Raw genomic sequence first — 9,735 nt, 5'->3', positions numbered from 1 at the left:
ACTCAATTTGTAGACCAGGCTGGCCTCGAACTCAGAAATCCGCCTGCCTCTGCCTCCCGAGTGCTGGGATTAAAGGCGTGCGCCACCACGCCCGGCTCGGAGTTTTTTTTTGCATTCACCTTTGAAAGCCCAAAAATGTATTACCTCATCTTTATTTTAATGTTTGCAAACTGGCTATAAATTTATTTTATAGTCCTCTTTAAAAGTTAAAACTTTTCATTCCTAAACGGTTTCTTTTTCAATTTTGCTTTCTATCACACACATTAGATATGTGACCATTAGGCAAATGAGTTTCAGCCAAGGTCCAAAAGGAACAGGATGGTCTGTGGAACCACAGAGAATCTGAGACTATCTCTTTGATCAGCTTAGAGCCTTTAGACAAGAGCTGAGACCTCAAATCTTTGAGGATTGTAGTCCTTAGTGGCTGTGAGTAAGTTAGACCCAGGTCTGATTATCATAATTTTATTATCTAGTGAAATGTGCTTTTTAAGATCCTAGTGAACACATTTTGTATTTGTGTTCACCTTTCAACTTTTATGAGATTCACCTGTCTTATGTAACAGAAATTAAATGGCATTTAGTTTGTAAGACTAAAATGTCATATATAACATAATGATGTTCATATTATAGTCTTTAATAATTTTAAATCATTATTTATCTATTCTTCTCTCATATATTACATCTCAACCACAGTTCCTCACACACACTCCATGCCTGCCAACTACCTACCCTCTCCCCAATCCACTCTTCCTCCATTTCCCTTTGGAAAACAGCAGGCCTCCCAGTAATATCAACTATAGTGTATCAGGTTGCAGACTAGGCACCTGCCCTCATGTTAAGGCTGGAGGAGGCAGCCCAATAGGAGGTAAAGGGTCACAAAAGGCAAAAGAGACACAGATAGTCCCTGCTTGAACTGTTAAGCGACCCACAACTGTAACATGTGCAGAGAATCTAGGTTAGACCCATGCAGGCTCCCTGATTGTCCATTCAGTGTCTGTGAGTCCCTGCATTCCTGGTTAGTAGTTGATTTTGTGGGTTTTCTTGTGGTATCCTTGACCCTTCTGGCTTCTACAATCCTACCTCCCCCTCTTTAGCAGGATTTCCCAAGCTCTGCCTAATGTTTGGCTGTGTGTTACTGCATCTGCTCCTATCAACTACTAGATGAAGCCTCTCTCATCATTATTGTGTTGGCTTCTTTAATGTTTTTTTTTTTTTAAGGAAAGAATAAAGAAAACATAGAATTTTATATGGTTAAAAAAAAGTATATATTTAGAATTAGCCATCTGGACCCAGTTTAGATGATCACAGTCTTGTTGGCAACATCTAGGGCATCATAATCAGGAGCCAAGTAATATACACATTCTTCTCTCTGTCAGGCCTTTTCAGGGTATTGACTTTGGCTACATCAATGTCATAGAGTTTCTTGACAGCCTGTTTGATCTAATGCTTGTTGGCCTTGACATCCACAATGAACACAAGAGTGTTGTCCTCTATTTTCTTCATGGCTGACTCTGTGGTCAGTGGAAATTTGATGATAGCGTAGTAATGATCAAGCTTGTTTATCCTGGGCGCACTCTTTTGAGGATATTTTGGCTGCCTCCGGAGCTGCACAGTCTTGAGCCGCCGGAAGGTGGGTGATGTTCAGATCATCTTCTTTTTGTGGCTGTGGAGGCCTTTCAGCACTGCCTTCTTAGCTTTCAAGGCCTTCGCTTTGGCTTCGGCTTTGGGAAGAGCAGGAGTTTCCTTCTTCACTTTCGGCGCCATCTTGGGGGAAAGGGTGGCCAAGCCTAATTCTCCGAAAACATAGATCTTAACCTTCTATAATTATATATTGTCTTGAAATTTTTATCGAAATATTACTTACTTGGGAGGCTGCGGCAGAACAAGTCAATGTTTGGGATCTGTTTTGGCAGTCTACTAAGGCTCTGACACAAAACAAAATATTAAAAAGAATAAGGTGTGGGTTACTGGCAGAGCCCTGGCCTGGCATGTAGAAGGCATTGTACTGCATATTTCGCTTTTTCATGTGTGGGAACATCTGGAGCCATTTGTCAGTTGGAATGAAATCACATCCTGCTCAAGGATGGGGCTGAAGCTTACGTTATCGCTCTGTTATGGGCACCTGGCTTATTTCCAGTGTATTTACTGGTCCAGGAGGTGCAGCTTCTATTGCCTCTGCAGCCTGCAGTGGTGAGGTCACTTTCTATTCTGAGTCACTTCCTGGAATGAAATCCCTTGAGCAGGAGCTGGTCACAGATAATGCTCCAACTATACCCTCTCTGAGTCTGTGGTCATTTAAATGCATTCTTTTAGAATATACAGTCCAGACATTTTGAATATAGTTCAGAATTTTGGAGTTCCCTTTTGAAAAAATATCTGTTCCTAAGTTCTTTATTTGAAAATATGTGCTTATCATAATAGGGTAGGCATGAGGATATATGCTTAATTGTATTGATTTTTAAATTTAAAGTGGCATCTAGTTAAATATTTCTACTCATTTGCTTCTGTGGCTTGATGTATTTTGTGCCATCTGTGAACCTCACTAATCTGCTAGCAGAAATGGGACCTGAGCTATGTATCTAGGAGCAGCTAACACACAGCCATTGTTAGGACCATTATCCAACAACCAGCTACACTTAGCTCACCATAATCCTGTGGATTCAGTAACTAGGACTTAAATAATAAAATCCACTTTAAAATTTGTAGAGTCTGAATTTTTGTTTAAAGCAAAAATCACCTGTGGGGGGCTGGGGAGATGGTTCAGTGATTAAGAGAACTTGCTGATCTGGTAGAAGACATGAGTTTGATTCCCAGTACTGACAGATGGCTAACATTCTTAATCCAGCTCTGCTAGATCTAATATCTCTGGCCCCATTGGGCATTGCATTTACATGGACATACCCACATACATTATGCATATAATTTTAATCTTAAAAGTAAAAATTTCAAACATTTATAGCCTGGCAAGGTGGCACTTTCTGCTGCAACCCATGATCTGAATTCAGTTCCTAGAACCCACACAGTGGAAGGAGAGAAACAGGTCCTTCAAGTTGTCCTTTGTCTATCCTGAGCATGCATATAACCCACACCAAAAAACTATGAAAAATCAAGTTTCAGACAAGCTTGGCCAAGGTTTTAAAGGCCTAGCAGCATTTTGGTGACTCAGTGTTGCCAACATGTAACCTAATCAATAGTTTGAGACATTATATTTAGCAATAATCATTTCCTATTATCTTCACTTCTAAATTTTGAGCTAATGTTTTCTTTAAATTCTTTCCAAAAAAGTAACTAACTGGGTGAAGAGATTAGAACTTGCAGTTCCTCTGATTTATATATCTAATGAAGGTTTTAGGCACTAAGAAAAGAAAAATGATTAAAATATATTAGAATATACTTCACATATAAATGTAACATCATATTGACTGTTTTAGCAGGGAAGCCTTTAACAAGTAAAGAAGAAATCAAGGGGATTCCCTGGGCCTCCTGGACATGTGTGAGAGGCCCTGAAGTGAGTGGAATTTGGCCCAAATACACTGAGGTTATTGACATCAATTCAGTGGACGCCAATTATAACAGTTCAGTGTTGGTTTCTGGAGATGATTTTGGACTGGTCAAATTGTTCAAATTTCCTTGTCTCAAAAAAGGTAAGCTGTTTGAGTGGCTGAAGACTTTCTCTGAACTCTTGATGCTGCTTAGCTAGTGGATTTTCTTACCTCTTCTCCAGACACTTCATTTTCTTGTGTCTGCACTTATTTTTCACCTGAACATGCATGCTGCTCAGTCCTCTACTTTTGCTGTCCTATATGGTTTTGCAAATTTCAGGGAGAATTTGTTAAGAGTTAACATCATGATATTTCCACATGTTTATGGGAATAAGTAATCATGATTTATATTGGGTTTTTATTCCTTTAAAATATTATAATTTAACTTTTTGTTTGTTTGTATTTGTTTTTCAAGAGAGGGTTTCTCTGTGGATCCCTGACTGTCCTGGAACTTGCTCTGTAGACCAAGCTGGCCCCAACCTCAGACATCTGCCTGCCTCTATCTCTTGAGTGCTGGGACTAAAAGCATGTGCCACCACCACCTGGCTCTAATTTAACTTTTATACATCCACCTACTTGCACTGCTACATGAAAACAAAAGCAAAAGCAATTCTTCTTAAATATAATTAAATAAACATGGCAGTTCTACAACTATGAACCCCTTGTCCTAGGACTAATCTTTCAATTCTGTATTAGGTGATTTTTTTTTGAAAGAGAAATTGGGTTGAAAACAGCTTTCCATGTTTTGCACTCCTATGGAAGCATTCTAAGCTTTGAAGACTGTGATTGTTGCCACCAAGCAATGATCCTGGGCTTGTTTTGAAAATTTAGAGAAAGCCTCTCCACAAACTCTTCTTACTTGTACACTGTGCCCAGAAAGCTAGATCTTGGCAGAGTGGTCAATGGGAATATGTTGTTGCCTGTAAAGTTTTCACTTGAATGTTTTTTTAAGATATGCAGGGAAGGGGATGAAAGGTGCAATCAGAAAGTAATTCTCAACTAACTGGCAGATTTGAAGCAGTGACAGTTAAAGGACAAAATGGGACATAAAATGCATGATAAGACCACCATGACTCACACTGGACAGAATGGACATCAGCTCAAAGTGCTTGAAGCACAAAAAGACTTCAGTGTGACAAATTCAAGACCTCCCCACTCATCCTAGTGGACTTTGTGGGTAATAATAGGACATAACTTGTTTAAATTAATGTGCATTTGAGAATACGTTATGTTAGAAAGTATCTAGGAATTCAGAATTCAGGAAAATCACAGGTGAGGTTAGAAGCAACTTACTGGTCTCCAGTGTCAGGACTCAAGAATAATGAAGTCAGTGAGAGTTGGCATCTTCTCTGTATCTCCAGACCTTATGAGTGGACTCGAGTCTTAGAAATGGAGATGTGTGTGAGGGTCTGTTATGAGAGCTGGTGATGATATGAATAGTACTGTCAGAATTAAATGCCCATGAATAAAACATAACCCTGTGAGAAGATACAAAGTGGACAATGGGATGAATGAGGACAGGGAGACTGCAGGGTGAGCATGAGGGGAGCAGTGAAGCCTTCCTCAGCCATTTGCTCGAGTATCAAGGTCCTCAGAACAATTCAAATTCTACCTTGAATGCCACAGTTCATAAATTTCGCAGTTTTGCCTGTGCTCTTCAAGCCTTTGTGCCAAAATTACTGGGAAAGGTTAATAAAAATATGTAGGAGTCTTGGTATAAATAAAAACTGATAAAACTTGACTTACAAATGAGGATACCATTATTAAATGGTTTTTATTGCTGAGCCTGTAGAAAGACAAACCTGAGCATAGGCTGATGACTATGAACCAGCGTGGAGAACTGAGCAAGCTTTATAGTTTTCTATTGTGAGCAAACTGACCTCACAACCAAGCCAACTTGACATATTTGGAATTACATGTGTGTATATATTCTATTGTGCAGAAATTAGATGTAAGTGTTCTGCAGTTAATGAAAATTGCTGAATTTATATTTTTACATAGCCTGAGCAATTTGTTTTTCTCATCTCAATAGTTTTCAAATCCTTTAAAATAAATAAGACAAAATTTTCCTGATGCATGTCAATTGAGTCCTGTGTGTGACTTCCCACATATTTGGGTCTTGTGTTGTATGCACTGGAAAACTGTTGTAAATTAGGAATTTACATGGCCAGCTTAAGTCTCTGAAAGATTACTTTGATATTATATGAAACAGGTTTTTAAAGCATTTGTCTGAGGGATGCTGTGTCTAGAATAGGTGTCAAAAAAAGGTGACTGGTTTAGTTAAAGCTGAAGATTTTGTTTCTAGACTGGATTAGGACTACAGGGAGAAAAATAAAAGAACCATTAAGAATATCTCCTGAGTTTTGGGCCTGATCAACCAGAGTGAAGGTGTCAGAGTGACAGGAAACAAGAGAAGGAAAAGGTGCTTTTGTAGGAGGTAAGGGTAGAATGGCTGGGGAGGCCTGCAGTCAGCCATGTGTTGAGGTACCTGTTAGACACTCAAACAGATAGGGCATAATAGCTGGGGAGTCTGTCTCAGCCAAGTGGTGGGGTACCCATTAGAGACTGAAACAGATCTGAGCTCCAGGGAGCTCCCAAGATTAGCAATACACATTTGATATTCAGGTGCACATGGAAAGATTTTTAAGCTGTGGAAGAGGTCGGTAGAGAAGAGATGATGGCTGAGACACAAGCCTTCCTTGGACAGATATCCAAAGGGAAATCTCGTATAGTCACTGCTTATCCCCAGGAAAGCTTTAGGAGAGGATATGCCTCAGCTTACTGGACAAGTACTTGCTCAGTGCTGTGCTAGAGTATGAAAGTGCTTCAGTACATCAGCACAAGTCCCCGCTGTCATGGAGCTTTGTACCACAGAGTGAGCACAGTGGATACGGAACTACAGACAGTATGTCTGATGGTCATATGTGCTGTCAGGAAAAGCAAAGAGGAGAATGCTGTGCAGAACAACATAGTGCTGTTTCCACTAAGGAGACCAAAGAAGGGCTCACTTGGGTTTCATAGACTAGATACCTGCAGGATGAGAGAACCAGACATTCAGATATCCCAGGAAAGAGCATCACCAAGAAACAGCAACAAATACAAGACTTAGAGACAAAGAACACTTTGGCAGGCTTGAGGAACTGCCAGGGGTCAAGTGTCTAAAGCAGAGTAGGTCAATGGGGAGATGGGAGAAAATGGGGTCAAAGCAGTAAGGGCTTAATTATCAGTGACAATGGTTTCAGCCTACTGAGGGTGAATTGCTTATCTTATTGCTGTATAGTAACTCTACCTCCAAGTTTAGAAGTTAATATGAGAAATGATCTCACAGGTTTTGTGGATGAAGAGGCTGAGGTAGAAATGAGGTGGGGTTGGGGAATTAATGAGTATCCTACTGGGTGGTTCTAGTTCAAGGTCTCTGTCATGACTTATAGTCATCTAGAGGCTAGAACCAAGACCAGAAGTTCTGTTTTACTTCACAGATGTGACTTTCCATTGGAGGCCCCAGTTTCTTGTTCTAAAATCTCTCCACAGGCTATTAGTGTGTCCTTAGGACATGGCACGGCCCAAGAGAGACACCAAGGAGGAATCTATAATGACTTCTGCCTCTTCTTTGATATCACAAATTTTTACTTTTCCTACTTTGGTTTGAATTCTAATTTGGTCTTTGTTTGTGTTTTTTCAAGACAGAGTTTCTCTGTGTAGTCTGGCTGTTCTGGAACTCGCATGGTAGACCATGCTGGCCTCAAACTCAGAGATCCACCTGCTTCTGCCTTCCAAATGCTGGGACTAATGTGCGCAACCACTGCTTGATGAATTCTACTAATTTTATTTTATTTATTTTTTGCCATCTTTATAACCCACTGAAGAGACAGGTTAAGTGATCTCTGTGGAGGGAAAAGGCTAGCCCCACATTTCAAGATCTATAGAGATATAGGAAAAATATTTTGTTTATAGGAACTGCCTACTTTAAGAATGGGTAAGATGTTAATTCTTGCATTTTTTTTAAGAAACATTGAAGCTGTGCGCATTAGTTGGAATAGGTTTAATAGGCATTTAGCTGTAGAGCTTGAATTTGAAAGACACATCTTCAGATTAATGCATAATGGAATAATTGAGGGCATGCGATTCCTTATTGTAATGTGTAAGACTGGAAATATGTTTCTGGTATATTGAAAATTTTTACTTGATGTGGAGAAGAATGTGATTGCTTTTTAAAAGAGTGATTAAAAACATAATCTCAAAATACTTTTCAGGAGCCAAATTTAGAAAGTATGTGGGCCATTCTGCACATGTCACCAATGTCCGTTGGTCCCACGATTTCCAGTGGGTGTTAAGCACAGGAGGAGCTGACCACTCTGTTTTCCAGTGGAGATTTATCCCAGAAGCAGTCAGCAATGGCGTGTTGGAAACCACATCCCAGGGTAAATAACAGTCAGAACCTCTTTTTCTCTTTTCTCTTCTCTTCTCTTCTCTTCTCTTCTCTTCTCTTCTCTTCTCTTCTCTTCTCTTCTCTTCTCTTCTCTTCTCTTCCCTTTTCTTGTCTTTTCAAGATTTATTTATTTATTATATGTAAGTAGCTGTAGCTGTTTTCAGACACCCAGAAGAGGGCATCAGATCTCATTATGGATGGTTGTGAGCCACCACGTGGTTGCTGAGATTTGAAATCAGGAACTTCAGAAGAGCAGTCACTGCTCTTAACCACTGAGCCATCTCTCCAGCCCCAGTAAGAACTTTTCAGTGTCTTCATTTTTCAGAATCATTTCAAAGGATACTCCTAGTATCTGTTCTGGAGCTAAAGAGATACGGCAGGTTTTAAAAACCCATGTATAGGGGCTGGTGAGATGGCTCAGTGGGTAAGAGCACCCGACTGCTCTTTCGAAGGTCCAGAGTTCAAATCCCAGCAACCACATGGTGGCTCACAGCCATCCGTAATGAGATCTGGTGCCCTCTTCTGGAGTGTCTGAAGACAGCTACAGTGTACTTACATATAATAAATAAATCTTTAAAAAAAAAAACCCATGTATATAATGTAAATATAATGTAAAGAAAACCTTCTGAGGAGCTCAGTAGGTGGGAGCACTTGTTGCTTTTGCAGAAGACCAGGTTTTAGTTCCCAGCACCCACATGGTGGCTCACAACCATTCCCTTCTCCAGCTCCAGGAAATCTGGCACCCTCTTCTGACCTCTGAGGGCACCAGGCATACATGTGATATATAAATATACATGTAGGCAAAACATTCATACACATAAAATAAATGTAAAGAAAAGGAAAAAATTTGGAGATTAGCATAGGTTGGTTCATTGAAAGGTTTTGCTTAAACAAGGGTCAGGTTATCCACTGAAGGCTCACACTGGAAAAGTGACCTTTGAAGATAAGGTGAAAGCACACACTTAAGCCCTTAGGGAGACAAGGCAATGAGTGAGGCAATAGGAAACTTCTGGGTGGAAGATAAGGGAGTAACACACTGCCTACCACATGAAACCAGGTGTTCACCTCCATGGTGTATCGTCTTTCTATTTACATCCATTTGAGGGGATAAGCAGAAGAAAGTTTACAGTGATATGTGTGAGTCAATGTGCTCACCCATGTGATTCTGTAGGGACTTGACCACGACAGCCATTAGTGCGTGGTGGGGATGTTTAAAAATTGTCTTGATGGTAGTAAGCGCTTGAAGTTTTCTTTAGACCTACCTTTGTCTTTGGTAAACCCTATACTTTCTGATTTTACAAAGTAAGATTTAAAATCTAGAAATCCTATTATTTAATTTAAAAAGAAAAAAGGAAGGAAGGAAGAAAAAGAAAGAGAGAGAGAGAGAGAGAGAGAAAGAGAGAAAGAAAGAAAGAAAGAAAGAAAGAAAGAAAGAAAGAAAGAAAGAAAGAGAGAAAGAGAGAAAGAGAGAAAGAGAGAAAGAGAGAAAGAGAGAAAGAGAGAAAGAGAGAAAGAGAGAAAGAGAGAAAGGGGGAAAGGGGGAAAGGGGAACAAGAGGGAGCCGGGTATGGTGACACATGCCTGCAATGTCAGCACTTGAGAAGTTAGGATAGCCTTGGATATTTAAAGTCATTCCTGGGGTTAGCTTTGGGAGTTCAAGGCCATCCCTAGGGGTAGGCTCTGGAGGTCAACATATCAGGTTCCAGGCCTGAATTAAATGAAAACTATGACAGAGGCTTTTTACTTTGTTTGTTAGGGTTTAAG

The 9,735-nt window shown here is 40.0% G+C and overlaps 1 protein-coding gene and 1 pseudogene across 1 annotated transcript in view; one reads left to right on the top strand and one right to left on the bottom strand.

The window, feature by feature from the left end:
- Positions 1 to 9,735, top strand: part of Eml6 (EMAP like 6) — a 272,708-nt gene that overhangs the window by 172,340 nt on the left and 90,633 nt on the right. Inside the window, exons 11-12 of the mRNA XM_029483123.1 lie at positions 3,432 to 3,644; positions 7,796 to 7,963. Coding sequence (XP_029338983.1) covers positions 3,432 to 3,644; positions 7,796 to 7,963 — 381 coding nt within the window. The remainder of the gene's footprint in view (positions 1 to 3,431; positions 3,645 to 7,795; positions 7,964 to 9,735) is intronic.
- On the bottom strand, positions 1,295 to 1,764 carry LOC110304440 (annotated as a pseudogene).

The sequence above is a fragment of the Mus caroli genome, chromosome 11 (genome assembly GCF_900094665.2).
Source record: "Mus caroli chromosome 11, CAROLI_EIJ_v1.1, whole genome shotgun sequence".
NCBI classification, from domain to species: Eukaryota; Metazoa; Chordata; class Mammalia; order Rodentia; family Muridae; genus Mus; species Mus caroli.
This window is presented reverse-complemented; position numbering and strand designations above follow the sequence as displayed.